The sequence below is a fragment of the Oryza glaberrima genome, chromosome 8 (genome assembly GCF_000147395.1).
Source record: "Oryza glaberrima chromosome 8, OglaRS2, whole genome shotgun sequence".
In the NCBI taxonomy this organism is placed as follows: Eukaryota; Viridiplantae; Streptophyta; class Magnoliopsida; order Poales; family Poaceae; genus Oryza; species Oryza glaberrima.
The window spans coordinates 674743-694537 of NC_068333.1; the positions used below are offsets into that span (position 1 = coordinate 674743).

General features: G+C 41.4%; 3 protein-coding genes across 4 annotated transcripts; 2 read left to right on the plus strand and 1 right to left on the minus strand.

Annotated features, from left to right (window-relative positions):
- Positions 1-1460: 1460 nt before the first annotated feature.
- On the plus strand, positions 1461-2917 carry LOC127781500 (peroxidase 47-like). The gene has a single exon (XM_052308461.1). The coding sequence runs from the start codon at positions 1536-1538 to the stop codon at positions 2484-2486; it is 951 nt and encodes a 316-aa protein (XP_052164421.1). The 5' UTR covers positions 1461-1535; the 3' UTR covers positions 2487-2917.
- A 2616-nt stretch (positions 2918-5533) lies between these two features.
- On the plus strand, positions 5534-8188 carry LOC127782287 (fructokinase-2). The gene is made up of 3 exons (XM_052309428.1): positions 5534-5846; positions 7100-7762; positions 7839-8188. Exons 1-3 carry the CDS (start codon positions 5637-5639, stop codon positions 7971-7973), a joined length of 1008 nt encoding a protein of 335 aa, XP_052165388.1. The 5' UTR covers positions 5534-5636; the 3' UTR covers positions 7974-8188.
- Positions 8092-18178, minus strand: LOC127782285 (uncharacterized). 2 transcript variants are annotated; one of them, XM_052309424.1, is made up of 16 exons: positions 17890-18178; positions 17408-17535; positions 17244-17301; positions 16671-17156; positions 15801-15935; positions 15580-15705; positions 14917-14961; positions 14567-14656; positions 14356-14495; positions 14149-14272; positions 13417-13491; positions 12422-12808; positions 12245-12337; positions 11772-11928; positions 11092-11318; positions 8092-9490 (listed from the first exon to the last, which is right to left on the minus strand). In XM_052309424.1, the coding sequence occupies exons 1-15, from the start codon at positions 18142-18144 to the stop codon at positions 11101-11103; spliced, it is 2517 nt and encodes an 838-aa protein (XP_052165384.1). In that variant the 5' UTR covers positions 18145-18178; the 3' UTR covers positions 8092-9490; positions 11092-11100. The 2 variants fall into 2 exon arrangements, with proteins under 2 accessions (XP_052165384.1, XP_052165385.1); XM_052309425.1 differs by having other exon boundaries at positions 11088-11318.
- Positions 18179-19795: the final 1617 nt, after the last annotated feature.

The window sequence follows — 19795 nt, forward strand, 5'->3', positions numbered from 1 at the left end:
AGAAAAAAAAGAAAAGGACACGTCACGTCCATGTAGTATGCCACATCAGCGCCACGTAGAATACCAGAGGGGATGTGTCGATTTGGGACCTAGATGATACACTTTGGCAAGTTTTAGGACATGTATATGTATTTTGAGAGTTTAGAGATATATATAACACAACCCTACAAGTTTAAGGACTGCCAATACACTTTACTCTTTTTTTTCCTGAAATGTCACCGGGGGAGCTAGCATAATTAAGTACATATGATGCATCAGGAGCTAGTCAGTGAAACAAGAGAAAGGGGTAACTCGGCAGCATTCAGATTTTTCAGTATCACTAGCTTAATTGTAGTGATTAAACAACTACATATACAGAACATTAACAGTTAATTTTATAATTCATAAGTTCATCAACATATATTCCTAGTGTGATAAACTCATCTCCATGCATTATTACGTCCACATTGCAAATACTAATATTTCCGTCCTTAGTCCTTACAAGGTCAACTAAACATCAACCACATGTAAGATTATTATTCAGAGTTATCTCACCATTTCGCACGATGGTGAAAACATACTATCCATATACACTCCAATCAATGAATGAGTGAAACAACTTGATGGGATGACTCTCTCAGCATTCAGATCTTTCAGTATGATATATCACTACCTAGCTTAGTGGTAATGGCCTACTAGTGATCCAACCACTAGTACAATATGCAGACAAATTCAGAGCTAGAGATTGTGGACTTAATGCCTTGGGCCTATCACATCTTGCATCGCTTGCACAGTATGGGAAAAGTCTATGCGATCTACCCATATACTACTAACTGAAATAATGCTCGGTGACGCAGGCGCAGTTTGAGTGAATTGAAATCCATGGCGGCTGGCTATACCTTCCTGCACTACATTTGCAATGCGCTGCATACGTAGAACTGTAATGCAGAGATTACTGAATTTCCAGGCACGCACGCGCGTGCAATTGTTCATTCAGAAAGGGATTTTTAAAGTGGATGAATCGATCGAGAGTGACCCACTTCGCCGCTGCGATGGCAACGTACGGCGACAGCCAAGGGGATGCATGGCATCTGGCCATGGATGCCAGCTGCAGATGCGACGCCCACGTACTACGTCTGAAATTATACCAATGCCACAGAAATATTGATTAAAAAATGGTTTCAGAAGATTGTTCGTCGACTGATTGATTGCCCTGATGGCAATTTTATATGGTTAATATGATACGATTCGGACATTCAGTTAGTTGCGTTTGCATGCATGAGTGACACTACATACGCCGCTATCTTCAGAGAGGCACAGAGAGCTTTTTTGACTCTTGCTACAACATGATCTCTCCACCGTTTAGTGCTCTGGTTTTTGGATTCATCCATGTCGTGCACTACGTACATTAATCAATTGTGCATAATTCAAATCAATCGACATCGTTCATGTGCTTCAGCTTCAGCTATAAATACCGCATCATACATGTGATCACTCACTCACTCTCACACACACTCTCATCTTCTTCATCGCAAGCTAGTAAGAGTGAATCGAAGATGATGAAGAAGCTGGTGAGGTTGCTGATCATGGTGGAGGTGGTGGCCATGGCGGCGGCGCCGCGGCGAGCGGCGGCGCTGAGCATGGACTACTACGGGATGAGCTGCCCGTTCGCGGAGATGGTGGTGAGGAGCGTGGTGAGCCAGGCGCTGATGGGCGACCCGTCGCTCGCCGCCAGCCTCCTCCGCCTCCACTTCCATGACTGCTTCGTCCAGGGCTGCGACGCCTCCGTCCTCCTCGACTCCACCCCGGACAACACCGCCGAGAAGGACGCGCTCGCCAACAAGAGCCTCCGCGGCTTCGAGGTCATCGACCGCATCAAGGACGCCCTCGAGTCGCGGTGCCCCGGCGTCGTCTCCTGCGCCGACGTCCTCGCCCTCGCCGCGCGCGACGCCGTCATCATGGCGGGGGGCCCGTACTACGGCGTGGCGACGGGGAGGAGGGACGGGACGCGGTCGAGCGCGGCCGACACGGTGGCGCTGCCGCCGCCGTTCTTGAACGCGACGGCGCTGATCCAGCTGTTCGGGACGCACGGGTTCACCGCGCAGGACATGGTGGCGCTGTCGGGGGGGCACACGCTGGGGCGGGCGCACTGCGCCAACTTCAAGAACCGGGTGGCGACGGAGGCGGCGACGCTGGACGCGGCGCTGGCGTCGTCGCTGGGCAGCACGTGCGCCGCCGGCGGGGACGCCGCGACGGCGACGTTCGACCGGACGAGCAACGTGTTCGACGGGGTCTACTTCCGCGAGCTGCAGCAGCGGCGGGGCCTGCTGACCTCCGACCAGACGCTGTTCGAGTCGCCGGAGACGAAGCGGCTGGTGAACATGTTCGCCATGAACCAGGCATACTTCTTCTACGCGTTCCAGCAGGGGATGCTCAAGATGGGGCAGCTCGACCTCAAGGAGGGCGACGCCGGCGAGGTCAGGACATCTTGCAGGGTCGTCAACTGACACTCCTCGATCATACCAACAATCTATATGTCCTGAATTGCCCGCCTTAGCTCTTTAGCTTAAGCTTTTGAGTTCAACTGGTTGGTGCATGCAACTCAATAATAACATACCGTATACTCGACGTCTTTCGTGGCCGCGTCTTTGTGAACTTAAAATTGCAGCTAGCTAGTTTGCCGGAAATACTACAGTACCCAAGGTATACAAGTAGTGTCAGTTTGTATTGTGGCATGGAGGCCATGTATGATAGTAGTAAGTATAGTAAGCTTGCCAGAAATGCTACAGTTAGCAGCTGGTATAATTGTGGTACTGTATTGGAAAGATTGTAAAACAATCATGCATGTCACTAGTTTAGATATGTATGCATGTACAATAATATTGTGATGCTCCAAACAAAGAACAAGGAGAGAAACAACACATGGCTTTTGAACTCATGTTACAAATCGATGCCGTACGTTTTGGATTGGTCGGAGATTTAGAGTAGCTATTGAAGGATAATTTTACCAGGTAACTTTTTTGTACATTCTGACACTAAATACCTCAAAAATATCTAATTTTTCAGTGTAAAATTTTAGCACCTACATACATTTTATTAAGGGCAGTAAAATTTCTATAAGCTGAAACGGAGATGCACGCATACGCAGTAAAAACTAGACGACGGGAAGAACGAATGTTCAGAGACGGTGAGCTGCCAGGCCGGCCCAGCAGCAAGGGAAGCAGGCCCACATCCCATATGGGCTGGGCCAGAGCCCAGGTCTAGTACTTGTCTAACTCAATGGCTTCATCCTGCATGTAAAAAAAATTTTAACACACACACACAATGGCTGCATGCACAGTGGGATTCCTTAATCTCGATTTAGTCGTCGTCCTCAATCCTCATCGTGATATATAGGTTGGCTCCTGACGAAATGAAAGTAAGGAAGAGAATGGAATTAGAACCTGAACCAGAATAAGAACCAGAACCAGAACCTGGTTCCATTATCCAATTTTTATCATACTCATCAGCCGAAAAGAAAAAAAAAGGAATATTATCACACTGTTGTGTAATTCTTTTGTACCATCAAGTTGACGTATAATAAAAGCGAAGCACGTAAGTAAATGCAGAGAATTAATCCTCGCTTACAGCATGCTAAGGCGACAGATCAAACTTTACCTTATCATCATCAGTTATCACTTACCACTTATCAGCCTACCTATCTTTGTGCGCTTTGGATAGCCGCCATCAATAATTTCTTTATTAATTTCCAAAATTATTCGGCTTACGACTCGTTCATCACGGACCGTAGTCCTCTGCTCGGTTAATTAGTCATCGTCGATGGATGATGGATCGATTGCTCACCGTGCAGCGAGATGAGATCTCATTCTCATCCGATTTTGATTTGGAATTAATTTGATTTAAGTGTGCTGTGCCCAACAGCAGCATGCAGCAGCAGATCTGCAGATCGGATTGCTAGTATGATTGATTGTTTGGTCCAACCCACCAAACTTCATTTTCACAAAACCAGGCTAAAAAGTGAAACTTTACTTGTAAACAAATTCAAATAAACACGTACGTGTGTCGGTGTGTACAACTCAAATCTCGATGAACACATATTTTTGAAAAATCTACACAAATTAATATGCAATCCAAATACACTGACAATATATATTTTTGTAAAACCCGGAATTAACAGAAACCTCATCATGCGGCCATGCAAGCGACACGCATCTATATATTCTTCTTTTCCATGACTGGTCCTACTGGATTAATTAACGGTAATTCAAAACAATGTAGAATTATATCTTGGATAATTAACGGTAAATCAAAAATTCAAAAGTAGAATTATCGATCTCATCTCACCCGAGAAGCAGGAGAAGCAGTTATATATGCATGATCCTGTTTTTTTGCCACACCGAGTCAAAACTGGATAAAACGCGACACACATAAATTTACACAAGAAAAATAGTAATTATCCAAGGTAGAAGGTAGATATATACAGTATTTTGATAAAACGAACAGAGAAATTTACAAAAAAAAGAATATCAATTATCCCAAGGAGATATTTTTTTTAGATGACAAGTACGGAGTATAACAATTATTACTGCTGTATATAGTATTTTCTCCGTTTTTTAATAGATGACGCCGTTGACTTTTTCTCATATGTTTGACCATTCGTCTTATTCAAAAATTTTATGTAAATGTATAAGATATAAATCACACTTAAAAGTACTATGAGTGATAAAACAACTCATAATAAAATAAATTATAATTACATAAATTTTTTAAATAAAATGTTTGACCATTCGTCTTATTTAAAAATTTTATGTAAATGTATAAGATATAAATCACACTTAAAGTACTATGAATGATAAAACAACTCATAATAAAATAAATTATAATTACGTAAATTTTTTAAATAAAATAAATGGTTAAACATATGAGAAAAAAAATTAACAGTATCATTTATTAAAAAACAGAGATAGTATTAGTATAGACAGAAGAGAATACAATTGCTACTACGTACTACTAATTCATAACCCAATTATATCTGTTGAAGCAAAGTCAAAATCGAACTAATCTAAAAAAAAGATGTAACTAATTTTCCTGCAAATTACGAGCAACCCACCACCAGCAGCAGGTGGCCCCACCAAATTGCGAAAAGAAAATATCCGCACCAAAAAAAATAAAAACACAAAACGTGATCCAGCCCACCCCCACCGACGCGCGGGCCCCATGCGCCACACCAAACGCACGTAACGCAACCCGGACGGAGCCAAGCGCACAGCCTGTCACCATCCCCACTGCCAGGTGGGCCCCACCTCACCCCCTGCCCCACGTGTCCGTGACTGAGGGTACACCGTCCAATCGAGCCGGAGTTGCCTGAGCCGTTGAGTCGCGGGTAGTAATTCTTTTTTTACTCGGAGAGAAGAGAAAAATCCAAATTAGGGTGAGATTATTACGGATCCGAAGGGGTAATTAGTCTCGGATTAAGACTAATTACGCGATAATCCCTCTTCGTCTCGGGCTAAGCCTTATCGCCCCCAAAGCCCTTTATAAACACCCACCCCCTCCTCTTCTTCCTCCTCATCGCTTCTCATCGCAAATCGCATCGACTTCGATTCGCTTCGTTTCGTTCTCGCTGTTGATTTGTTCGTGAGATTTGAATTCTAGCAATGGCTCCTCTCGGTGACGGAGCGGCGGCGGCGGCGGCGGAGCCCAACCTGGTGGTGTCGTTCGGGGAGATGCTGATCGACTTCGTCCCCGACGTCGCCGGCGTCTCGCTGGCCGAGTCCGGCGGCTTCGTCAAGGCTCCCGGCGGCGCCCCCGCCAACGTCGCCTGCGCCATCTCCAAGCTCGGCGGCTCCTCCGCCTTCGTCGGCAAGGTAACAAGCAACGCCTCCGCTCTCTCACTTACGTAGTAGATCTGATCTGCCATGTCGGTGTGGTCGTCGTCGTCGCCGGCGGCGAGGTTGGTCGCCGGCGAGATAGATCCGGCGGGTGTGGGGTTTGGTAAGGTTAGATCCGGGCGTGGATCTCGCCGCCCCGATGGATCGGCGGGATGGGGGGATCTGGGCCGTCGGATCGGGGATGGACGGGTGGGATTAGGCGTTGAATTGTGCAGGAATGATTTGGTTCGCTCGCGCTTGCTTGGCTCGGAAAAGGAAGTTCTCGTGGGCTTCGTGCGCGCGAGCTATTTTGTCGTCACGTGACATCACCTCACTCCTCACTCTCGTGCTGTATTGAGCTGTGCTGTGCTTAGCTATTTTTGTTTTTTTCCCTCCTGTTTTGTCTTTTGGTTAAATTTACCCTTTAAACTGTTTATTCTTAGTATGGATTAAATTTCTGGATAAAAAGGGTGGTAAGAATTAAAATAATGTGATTTTATATTTGTACTTTAATTAATTATTTTACTTTTGATTTTGGAAATGCTTAGAGTAGATTAGTCTTTATCTGTGTGCGTTAAAGGTGGTTTCTTTCGGCCGAGTTGGCCCTTGGGATCACGTGCAGTTATTAAGCTGTACAGTGGCGCACATTATCTAGTTGAATTATTTTTTTTTACTGGTACTATTATTTGTTTATTAAATTTATTTACACGCATGGAACCTGACGATGTTGGTGCTGACACCGTGGGCCCCACTCTCTGTGCACACTGTCGATTGGCCCCAGCTGAGTCGGATCTGACAGCGACGCGTCGACTCGTGCCCGTTTTGGGTGCGAGTGGGCCATCGGATCCAATAACCCGATACCGAGTATCTGCCACTGAATACTCTCTGTTGCTGTTTGCCACTACAAGTATCGTGGATAGTTTTATTCTCTTTTTTTATCGAAAGGAATCAATCACCTTTAATTTAAAAATGAATAATATTTCTAATTCTTTCACTTATTATTACTGCAATCAAATTGAAAAATCTTCCTGTGTTATTTCCGATCATATGTCTCGAAGCTGCCTCTTTCATTGATCTGAAGATAAATATTCATCTTTTGCTAATCGCTAAATTCAGATCAAATGCAGTTCTTGAATCCTGATTAACACATGTTGGCCTGATGTGATTGCATCTTTCATTAATCTATCTTTCATCAAAAGCATTGCATATTCTCAATGTCTAAAAAATATTTGTTTTCTTCTGTGTTGCAGTTTGGTGATGATGAGTTCGGGCACATGCTGGTGGACATCCTGAAGAAGAACGGGGTGAACGCGGAGGGGTGCCTGTTCGACGAGCACGCGCGCACGGCGCTGGCGTTCGTGACCTTGAAAAGCAACGGCGAGCGCGAGTTCATGTTCTACCGGAACCCGAGCGCCGACATGCTCCTGACGGAGGCGGAGCTCAACCTGGACCTGATCCGGCGCGCCAAGATCTTCCACTACGGCTCCATCTCCCTCATCACCGAGCCGTGCCGCTCCGCCCACGTCGCCGCCATGCGCGCCGCCAAGTCGGCCGGCATCCTCTGCTCCTACGACCCCAACGTCCGCCTCCCGCTCTGGCCGTCCGAGGACGCCGCCCGCGCCGGCATCCTCTCCATCTGGAAGGAGGCCGACTTCATCAAGGTGAGCGACGACGAGGTCGCCTTCCTCACCCAGGGCGACGCCAACGACGAGAAGAACGTGCTCTCGCTCTGGTTCGACGGCCTCAAGCTCCTCATCGTCACCGACGGCGAGAAGGGATGCAGGTACTTCACCAAGGACTTCAAGGGCTCCGTCCCCGGCTTCTCCGTCAACACCGTCGACACCACCGGCGCCGGCGACGCCTTCGTCGGCTCCCTCCTCGTCAACGTCGCCAAGGACGACTCCATCTTCCACGTAATCTCAATCTTTCATCGCCATTGATTCTTGCTGCTAGTAAATACTGTACTAATCATGTGATTGATGTGATCAGAACGAGGAGAAGCTGAGGGAGGCGCTCAAGTTCTCGAACGCGTGCGGAGCCATCTGCACCACCAAGAAGGGTGCCATCCCGGCGCTGCCCACCGTCGCCGTCGCGCAGGAGCTCATCAGCAAGGCAGCCAACTAGAGCTCCTCGTCGTCGTCGATCGCCGCCATTGGGGGCCTCGGAATTTTAGGTCGATTTAATTTAGTTGCTGCTTCGTTTTAGACAAGGAAGAGGAGGGGCTTGGGTGTGTTCATGTCTGTCTTTTGTGTGCTAAGTTAGTTGCTTCCGTGTGAGAACTTTTGGCGTTTATTTTTACTATTATTATTTTAATAAGAAGCTCTTGGATTTGCGGTGGATATTTTGGTCTGAATTTGTGTAATGAGGCAGCTACTTGGCGAAATTTATTGTGTCACGTCTTTGTTCAGAGGAAAAGAAAATCTTTTCGTCTGCTCTGTTTCAAATCAGTTAAACAGTTCACTAACCTCCCTCTTAGTTTCACACTTTTACGCATGATTGTTCCTCATGAAATACTAGCTCTGTTTTTTAATAGATGTCTTACGTAAATTTTTTGAATAAAACGAATGGTTAAACATGTGAGAAAAAGTCAATGGCGTTATCTGTTAAAAAACGGAGGTAGTATACTCTTTCCGCTCAAGAAAAAAAATAGGATTGGTTGTGATATATTCTACAATAAACCTAGGAGTAACAACCTCTTATCTATACATTCTCGAATTTTTTTTTTTTTTGACAAAGGGAGTATTCTTGTATGATGAATTTAAACAGACCAATCATAGATTTAGCTTTCATGAAACGGAGGCAGTTTTTGCTTGCATGGTTAATTTATTCCCCACACAAAACGTAGTTCAATTTTTGAAGGAATAAACACAAAACACATTTGAATTAAAAGCAAAACTTATACCAGGTCTGCACTCTGTTTTGTCCGAAAGAAATTAAACTTTTAGCATCACAAGAACATTGGTTTTTCCGATAGAAATTTAACTTTTAGCATCACAATGACGCGGCTTAAAATTCTCATCCTAAACACAACATTTAAATTTCCCTCCGCACTAGAATATAATACTGGTGTATTATTCATCACAAAATATTCGTCCCAAAATATTTTCTGAGGCGGCTAAAAAATGCGAGCTCATTCGAACAATAAATACTGGAAACCGGTGTACTGTTGTGATGAATAATTGCTCAGCTTACAGTCAGTACATTGGCATCCGACATACGTGAGCTGCACTCTCTAACCATCCGTTATCCTTTTTAACACGGGAGATCATAAATTTCTTGGCAGTACAAAACTTGAGAAACGAGCATAACTACTTGCGAAAGCGAAAGGAGCACGGGAGCTCAGTTTTAAGACAGCCACATGAGTTATATACACCGTTTCCCTGCAAACTACAAGTCCTACACGACTTTCAGAAAATTCTTCCCTCCTTCAAACCAGAAAAAAAAAAGGTTTCTAAGAAGTTTGCTAATGATGTCTGGATTCTCCTGTGCTGATTATACTTTTGCAGCTGGATGGATAGATTTCAATTTGAGGAGCCCAAAAGGTCACTGATTTTCTGTTCACCGAAGATGATGCATGAAGCCACCAGAAAAGTACATTACAGAAATCACAGAGTTTGATGGCAACATGGAGATCCACACACCTGCACACATTACAAGGAGCCATGAATTAACCCAGATCCAGAACAATATTTAAAAAAAAAAAAAACACTGTCTTCATTTGAGAAAGTTGGCTTAGAAATATGCTGAAATTTTCACAATTTGACCCTTTGCAAAAACTTTTTTTACAAATGAACCGCTGCCAAAACTTATTTCAAAAATGACTCTTTTGGTCAGCGCCAAATCACCTGGCGCTGAACTTAGACACCTTAGCGCCATGTCAACTGGCGCTGAATGCCGTGCCACCGCGGATGGGAGACTAAGTCAGCGTGCCAACGCATATTCAGCGCCACGCTATTTGGCGCTGAGGTGTCTAAGTTCAGCACCAAGGGTTATTTTTGAAATAAGTTTTGGTGACGGTTCATTTGTAAAAATAGTTTTTGCAAAGGGTCAAATTGTGAAAAATTTTGAGAAATATGCATAAGGTGCACAGTAGATATTTGAAACATGGTTCTGCAAGTTTGTTTTTCTTCAAATTTCAAGTTACTGCTGAGAAAAGGTACAATAGCCAATAGGTGTTTCAAACAGGCAACATATGGTTCTGCAAGCGCTCTGTTCTTTTAGATTTGCTTTTTTTTTTTAGACCGAAGACCACAAAGACACGATTTGCTGCAGTTACCAGCCGTACAAACATGCATAGCCCCGACAAACACCCAAAACATAAGTTCTTTAGAGTTATCCACAGCAAAGAAAAGTTAAACCAGGTATTTAAAACAAAAGGGTCCATATGGTTCTACAGTGTCCTGTTTCTTACAATTTCAGAAAAAGAATTACATGTTCTATCTTCTACTTCCTCCGTTTCATAATGTAAGTTATTCTATCATTTTTCACATTCATATTGATGTTAATGAATCTAGATAGATATGAATGTGGGAAATGCTAGAATGACTTATATTGTGAAACGGAGGGAGTAATAGAATAGTTTTCCATGCCCTCAAAGTAAATATTATGCATTTATGAACCTCTGTTTTGCCATGTAATTCCACCCATAAAATGGGTCATAACTCACAATTGAAATAAACTACTCCATTTCTTATGAGCATGCATCATAAGCAACTTAAGAGGTGAAACGAGTGGTCAGCAAGATCAAATATGTTGAACTAGCCACTTAAGAGGTTCCTGAAGTCCCATTTTAACATAATTTTGTTGTTGAAAACAGCATATTTTTTCAGCCAATCGACAGGGATAGCCCACCCCAACATCACTATCACGTAACCAGTGCAAACAATAGCATACTCTTCTGTGTTTATATTTATATGTTACATACTTACATATATATACTGACACATGACAAGTTGAAGTAATAATAATTCCACCATGGATAAGGTATGATAAACCAAATGCAAAAGGACAACCTTTATTATCCTAAGCCATATAATGCCAGTTAACAAATAGCTATAGATTTGGCAGCCAATGTACCAAAAGGAAACAAATCAATAGTGGGTGTCAGTAGGTAATGGGATTGACAATTCATTTATTCATGGCAAATGGCAAATTGGTTTTTACAAATGCAAGATAATGAACTTAGCAGATGATTGAGCATCATCTGTGAAGATACCAAAAGAAAAGGGAAGAAGTAACCTGCCTATCAGCATCACTTCTTAAGTAAAAGGTTTCTGAACTCCTCATTTGATTTTAACTCTTCTGCGCCCACATCTGATTTTTCATCCTTTTGTGTCCATCCAAGAGGTTTAACCACAGATCGTGGTGCAGCAAAGGTGTTCTTCCCTGTGATTGTGGGTTTATCTTTGGGAATTTCCTTGTCTGGCCTATTGGCAAATTCTGCCGTTTCACCACGATCGCCACTAGTACCTGGATAAAGGAATATAGTACAATATTCAGATTGATCATTGGTCAGAGTTCTGAAAGTATACATATGATGCATTATCATACCTGAGACACCAAAAATGAGTTCAAAGGATTACTGCATGATCTCAATTTTAGTCTTATCCAAATCTCAAAAGATAACAACCGTGGAATAGACAGAACAATGGGACAAGTCCAGAATATGTTTTGAAAAAGGAGCTGATCAGCTTATATGACGGGTAACTCAGGATATATAATCACAAGAGTTACTGATAATTCCAAGTAAAGTGCCAATACCAGTCGGTTTGCTACAGTACTATATTACTTGTTGGTTTATAAATTAGTTATAGCCTTCAGGCTGATGAAATTCAGTAGCTTCAAAACACTACAATTCCCATACATTAGCAAAATAACATAACTGACTGAAATTTGCTGTCAGGTAACAGCCAAAGAAAATACCTTGGTCTTTGGAGAAAGATCCTGCTTCACGGTTTTTCTTGCCCTTGCTTGGATCTGAACGAGCAACACTTACTTTCTTTGCAAGCAGTTTATGTTTGTTTTTTCTAATTGCTGCCTCAAGATGTTCATTGTCTGAAAAATCCACATATGCAATCCCCTGCAAAAAAAAAAGAAAAGAAAAAAAGGTCAGCAAAACAAATCAATACAAGAGAACAAATCAGTAGAGTTTTGATGCTAAATTTTCTCCAGTTAAAAAAAATCGCAAGAATTAAACATGATTGAAAAGCAACAGAGTAATGATCCAATGTTTCAGTTTAATTTTTGAATGTGCTAAGGACTCTAAGGAGTAAACGATACCCAGAAAAATGAAGACTCAATAGACTAATATTTCTTGAACTGATATGCACCTATTAGCCAATACAATGTACCAAGGGACAAATTGTCTTACTGAATCACCTAGTGTGAATACATACCCTTGATTTTTTGGTGAACTTGTCCCTCAGCAACCTTATTGCTGTCACACCACCAATATCAGAAAAGAAACGCCGGATGTGCTCTTCGTTTGCCTATAAAGAGAGCTAAGATGTTAGTTTATTGAAGTTCAGGAGCTACAACTTGTATGAGCATCAAGGGCAAGGAAAATGGCATACTGTCAAGTCTATGTTTGACATGTAAGCAGTGCATTTGTCACTGTAGAAGTTCGACTTTGATTCTTTTGAAGCTGTATTTTCTCTCCGGCTGCCGTCCACCAGATTCACTTCCATAGATGCCTGAGTCTTCTCCCCTGAGACCTCTCCAGTTTTTACATGACCGGTGCTAATTTGTTCCTTTGATCCATGATCATCAGATAGCACAGCACTTTTTGGTGGGTTGTCTTTCTTTTTCTTAGCAGGAGGCTGCTGTTTGGTGGGGATTTTGCTTGGTTTTCTTTTCTGAGAGAAATCACTTCCTGTAGTTTCTTTGGGGACAACATGAGTGTCAACCTTAACCTCCTGCTGTGCCTTGAACATCATAAGCTCCTTCAAACGAGGGTTAACCTGGTCAAAATAGGAAGATGATAAGTTCAACTATAGTTTTTTACAGGATAACCTGCTATTCGACCAGATTAAGTCTAAAATGTTTACATAGTGCCCTACTGTACCACCAAATTAAGTCAGTTATTAAATTATAGACATGCTTAGTTGTTTACATATCAAATATGATAGCAACTCACAAAGTACAATACTAAATACTCCTACCAACATCTGCTGATTGCACATAGCATTAAGTTGTACATGTAAGCCCAGATTGATACCAAAATTTGCAGTGTACAATTCCACAAAAGAGGCCAGTAATCTGCAGAAGTTAATTGCATTCTCAAATTCTTTGATGGATAATCAAGGAAGTGCAAAACAGCACATAACACAAGCACCTAGTTTGCTATTTGGGGATTGGGATAGTGTGTCGAAACAACTGGCCCATGAATTTATGCTCAATCCAATAACTCTGCACTCAAGAAGATATTGTTCGGAAGTCAAAAGTGAGGTATTTCGCCACTATTGCTAAGATTGCTTAAATTCAGCTGAAGGAAATGGACAGAGAGCAAAAGGCAAATGGACAGGTGAAACAAATGAGGGTATAATTAAAAAGGCCAATAGTACCATACCTTTTTTACAGCAAGGTCATAATCTTCTAACGTGCCACACTCCCTTTCAAATCTTATCCACGCATGGCATATCTCCTAAAGTTGAAGCACATAACAACCAAGTCATAATAATTCTTTTGCTTTGTCAAAGAAACTTATTAATGATGGTGCAAATAGAAGGAACAACGGAATTTAGCCTATCTATATGAAAGAATGAAGTTCGATTGCAAGAAGAACAGTAAATGTAAGTCAAGCTTTCGTTCAACAATGTTAGAGTCATAATTATGATGAATAAACAGAAATAAGTAGAACTGTTAATCGGTATAGTTAGGTTCAACAACCAAGGAACATAATGAAATCAAGGATTAGTCCATGATGCTTGTGTTTGGTGGCCGATTCTAGTAGATCCAATTATGAACAAAATGGAGGTAGATCCAATTATGCAACGGGGGAAAAGAGTGTGAGTATACCAGAACATAAAAAATAACAAGAGAAGATATCATGGGATACATGTCAATCATTGAAAATTGATACAAAAAAAAAACTCCATGTTCCTTAAACAATTTTGCTGCTGCTGTTGCAGATTGTAATTTTTTTACCTAGTTGAGAATAGTCCGAATTAAAAAGCTAGGAGTCATTAATCTTAAATTATTTTTTGTTCAATTTTATTATTTATAGGCCTGCATTCTAGATGAAGAACATCTACTCTCAGAAGATCCCACAAATTCTCCTAGTTAACCAAAAAGAGTATACCTCTGATCCAGACCCAGAAAACCTTTTGGTATAACAGCGCTTATAAAGTGACCTAGCCTCATGAATATGCTCGGTTTCTATCTCCATTGCAATGTAGTGCTGCCAGACTTCCAAAACAGAACCACTGGAATATAAAACAGAATTAAGTGACAGTGAGTACTGCGCATGACAACAATGTACGAATTTGCACATGACAAAAAACTAAACCTTTTCTTGAGAGTATTTTCCCAAACACCACGAGCTGCAGCTAGATCATTTCCAAGAGTACGCTCTAATTTGGCCCAGTATGCATGTAAAAGCAATAAATCCTCTGTTCCCATTTGGGGTGAAAGAAACTCAGTAGCATCCTGATATTATATACCCATAGTCAGTTCCAGTAAAAAAAAGCATACATACAATGAGCTAAAAGAGAACTTACCATGAATGTTTGCCTGATCAGTTGGAAATCCAAGCCGTCTGCCATCCTCCGTCTTAAACTATCAACTCGAGTAAGATAAATTTCGAGATACTGCAAAGGTGCAATCATCCCAATAAAAAGTAAATAAGCAGTCTTACTAGAACATTAACAGGTGATGGCCATGGGAGTGGGACAGAAAGAATTCTCAAAATGAAGGTGCTAGTTTATCCAGAAAATTGCAGCCACTGGGCTTATCAAAACAATCAGAAGTATTACAATTACTATCAAGATTGGCACAGATAGTACTATTGCGCAAGCAAATAAGTTGACAACCAGAAGGAGAAAAAGGGATGAGGCTGTATATATGTCACCTCTTTTATGCTTGGAAAAGAACACTGGAGAGCTTGCTCAAAGACCTGACAATGAGTACAAGAACATATATTCATATATATATCAGTGTCTCCCTGATGTACCCATAATTATATAAACAGAAACCAACAAAGAGAGAGTGCCAAATGATAATCTTTGTGAACTGCCAAAAAAAAGTACTAGTAATGATGGGCAATAAAACAATTGCAGGTAGCACATTGACATTTCTTGACAAGTTGACATAGTGTTCTCACTAGTCAAAATGTGCTCTGTTGGCTAATTATCAGGATGCTTTAGGATATTTTGTACAGTAACACAACAAACAATAAACCTCATAGGATGCTCACAATTACTCGAGTAAAATCTCCTCTCTTGGTATAAAACTACAGCAGATATCTAATGCTGGATCATACTGCAATATTTAACTTCTAAGAGAACAAATACAACACTGAAAGCACAAATATAGTCCTACTTCCTTTTAATAGTTTTCATTGCCAACAAAAAAAATCAAACTCGATGGGCATAAGACTTATAATAAGCTCAGCAATTGGACTGTAAACACTAAACAAGACTTTGGACAGTTAAAATTTTCATCTCCTTTGCATACAACTATGATTCTTAAGTATCTAAAAACAAAGCCCTGGCCACATAACCAAGGAACTTACATGCCGCAATTCTTCTTCTGATGCACGAATGCGTTCCAATGACAACAAATAACGAACCCATAGTTCACTGATCCAAGTACAGTTTCTTGTGGCCCTCTGATAAACACTTTTGAGAACAGCAGGTACCTGCCAAAGATATCAGAATTGAATAAGCACCCATTGCTATTGGAAGAAACATCATTGGATCTAAATGTATTGACATATAGAAGTTTCTGAAGGACCTTCAGGGTTTTGTCCAGGTAACTCGTGTATCCCATCCATAGATCAGTTGAAACAGGAAGCTCTGCAACAGCTCGTTCATACAAAACTTGAACACGAGCAGGGTCACCTGAAGACTCCTCAAATTTGATGTATTTCTATTTCATAAAAAGTCATAATCACTTCACTAAGAACAAGGATTTGTCCAAGAGGATCTGAATGAACTGCATCATTATGATCGAAACAATCTCACAAAAAAAAGAAAAGAAAACTGATGTGAGGACCATAAAAAATGTAAACCGACAGGTGGCAAAGGACCTAAGAAACTTCCCCATATCATTTAGAAACAAAATAAGGGCCCATACAACTTAGTGTCCAAATAAGTGCCTTCTAAGAAAAAGCACATATACAAAACCGAAAGGTGCATTTCTCTTTCTGCAATGTGTTTAGTAGTGATCACTGATCAATGCAAATGTGTGTATAGCTTTCTAAGACAAGAAATTGCAGGGGGTATGTCCCTTCTTGCTTGGGAAAAAGAGCAGGCCATGGATGAAGACGAGTGGAATACAGTCTAAACTCAAAAGAAAGAGAAAATGAGACTACCATGCTTTTCTAGAATGTCTGGTAATGGAAGCGTATTTACATATAATGTTAATGAAGCAAATCAAAATAGCATATACAAGAAGATAACAAAGAGAACTTGCAACAAAGATATAGCTATCTTCCAAATCTGATGATATTACACCAGAAATGCTCAAATAAACTGATCCAAAAACATTACAGGCAGGAAGACTAACACCATCCATACATGTCAAACAAATAAATGAATGACAGACTTTAAATAAGAGTAAGGTAAAGCAATAAAAGATAATAAGCAAAGTTTTTTTCTGTACCAGAAACTCCTCCAATTTGTCACCATCAGATGCATCCGCATTGCTCAGTTGATCCTCATATTGTTTCCGCACATTATACATCTCAGTGGCCTTTTTGTAGGCTGCTACAACATTTGAGGGAACACCATCAAAATTGGAGGTTGGGTCATTTGCATTACCTTGCTCAGCTTCCCAGCTCTTATACTCAGCAAGTATTGATTCCATGTCAACCAGAGGAACAGATAACTGGCGGTGAAAGAGAACACGTATGCGCTGTACTTGCTTTGCCTTTTCCTCGTCATCGTCATCAATGATGGTTAGAATGGCCATTTCATATTCCCTGTATGCTTCCCATAGCTTGCTACCATCAGTCACATGCAGTCCCCCTGCAGTAATAGCACGTTCGAACAAATTCCTCATTTTTGTGAGGCCAGATGGTGAACATTGGGACACTGATTTATCATTCTCTTCAACAAAATCAAGGTAATCGCGCCATAGCCGAACAGACTGCAATGTCAAGATCACCAAAATAAGTTGCTACTCCATGTAGTTGACAATTCAATCAAATATTGCACAAAGAACTACTTAGCATACCAAGTATTCCTGCACTCCACGTTCATAGAGCTTTTCAATATCCTCAAAAGATTCAGGCCTGTAACAACAAAGACAGGAACCAAAACACACATTTGTGAACCTTCATTTTTCAGAAAATTGACGTAAACACTTGAGGAAAGAGCTAAAACAGAAAACAAATACACCTCAATGAAGCCTCATCTTTCGTCCATTCCTGCCACATCTTAGGTGTGAGTGGGAAATACTTGTTCATCTCTTCCCTTGCTGCACGAAGCTTCTCGATCTTACCCGACTTCCTCAAACACTGTATATACTGCGAAACCAGAGACAAAACACTCATCAACACTAAGCTAGCCATACACTGAAAAGGTACTAGTAGCTATTATTTACAAACTATGCATCCCAAGCATTACTACTCTACAGCTTACATATTCCACTTGAAGGAGCTCAGCCTCACAATAATCGTCATCCTAATGGCCAAAACTAGCGTAGAAAGGCTAAAATACGAAATAGGAAACCCTAAATTGGAATCTAGAGCGTGCAGACAACATCGCGGAGCACGAAACAACACGGCGTCACAAAACCCACTCAAACCCCTAGTGAGCGAGCGAGTAATGGCGACTCCCACGGGAGAGAGGGGGTGGGGTGGGGATGAGATGGTGGATACCTGGACGTGCGACTCGTAGTCGAGAGGCTGCTCCTGGAGGGCTTGCTCCAGGGCCTGGATGCGGAGCTCGTCGGCGGCGTCCCCGCCCTCCCCTCCATCGTCGGAGTCCGAATCGGAGTCCGAGAACGGGGAAGCGGGAGCCGGGGCGGGATTCTCGCCGTCGCCGTCGCCCCCGGTGGCTGCGGCGGGCGGCGGCGCGGGCCCCGCCGCCTCCGCCTCCGCCCCCGGCAGGTCCTCCTCCATGGGCGTCGCCATTGTGTGTGGGTTCAAGGAAAAGTGAAGGGCTTGGGCTCGACGCGAATGGGCCACTGTTTGCTTTTACCCTATTCCAAACTTTCTGTATACGAGGACTTTTGTGCTAAAGCACACGTCAATAGATGAGTTTTGTGCAAAAGCACGCATGAATAGAAGAATTTATGGACGAATCCATATTTTATTTGGAAAATGCCTTTTGTTAGAGTGAGTTTTAACTTTTTTAAAAGTATTTCAAAATGCTCCCTCCGTTTTATATGATAAGTCATTTTAACTTTATTTATTGTCGTTTTTTTTTGTAAGTTTGATAAAATTTATAGGAAGTTTAGCAACATCTAAAACACCAAACTTATTTTGATAATGCACTTCCTCTGTTTAACAATGTAAGACTTTCTAGCATTGCTCACATTTATTTAGATGTTAATGAATCATATGTCTAGATTCGTCAACATCTAAATGAATGTAAGCAATGCTAAAAAGTCTTATATTGTGAAACGGAGAAAGTATTTGTTTTGTGTTGGAAATACCAATATATTTTTTCTATAAAGTTGGTTAAACTTAAATACGTTTGATAAGAAAAAAATCAAGGCAACTTACAATATAAAACTGAGAAAGTAGTAGTTATTCTGTCAAACAACCTCCCATAATTGTTCTCGATGAGCATATTTGCGGATGTTCATACAAAGAGCGATCCGATGGATAAAACATTGAACTAGTCAATTCGTCATTTCGATTATCTCTAAAAATCACACAATAAATTTGAAATGGAATTAAATGACCGTGTTCAAGTTCCTTTAAGGAGCTCGAACAAAGAGTTTTTTTTTCTCAAATTTTAACTTTTTTAATCAACGAGTTGATGAATAGAAGTAGAACAATTAGATCATGATCAGTGAGAGAGGGAGAGGAGAGAAGCTAAGAGAATAAAGAGATCGAGAGGAGATGACAGCCATGTCATCACCACGCACGATCTGGATGTGTCGTGGTAATTTTAGACCAGAATGACACTCTTTTAATAGGTTCTTAAACATAATATGCATATTTAGAGTTTACGTACAAGATAACATGGCATGATAAGTTTAGAAACCAATGGTACATTTCACTCTCTTTTATAACACTATAATTGCATCCCTAAGTTTATATGGATTATAAATACAAACATATAGCATTCCCAAATCTAATTCCCAGAAAAAATAACTGAAAAGAATTCCGATAAAGAAATATAGGATATGATACGAGATAAGGATATGTTATCCAGCACTATTTATTTATATCTGATTTCATCTCTATAAACAAAAACACATGATAATATATGGGAACGATATTATCTGATCATACCCGGCTAGTGGTAGATCCAAGAAGAAATAGCATGGAGTCTGAACAAACTAGACAAAAGCTACAACATCCCCTTTCCATCTATGCAAGGCAAAAAAAAAAAATAGCGAGTGTTCCCATGGTCCTCTCGCGCAAATAGTGAAGGTTCGAACCTTCGCTCCGCTTTGATGGTAGATCCGCCACTAATCTTAGGTTGTGTTTAGTTCCACGCCAAAATTGAATGTTTAAAGAAATTGAAACGATGTGACGGAAAAGTTGGAAGTTTGTGTATGTAGGAAAGTTCGATAGGACGGAAAAGTTGAAAGTTTGAAAAAAAAAAGTT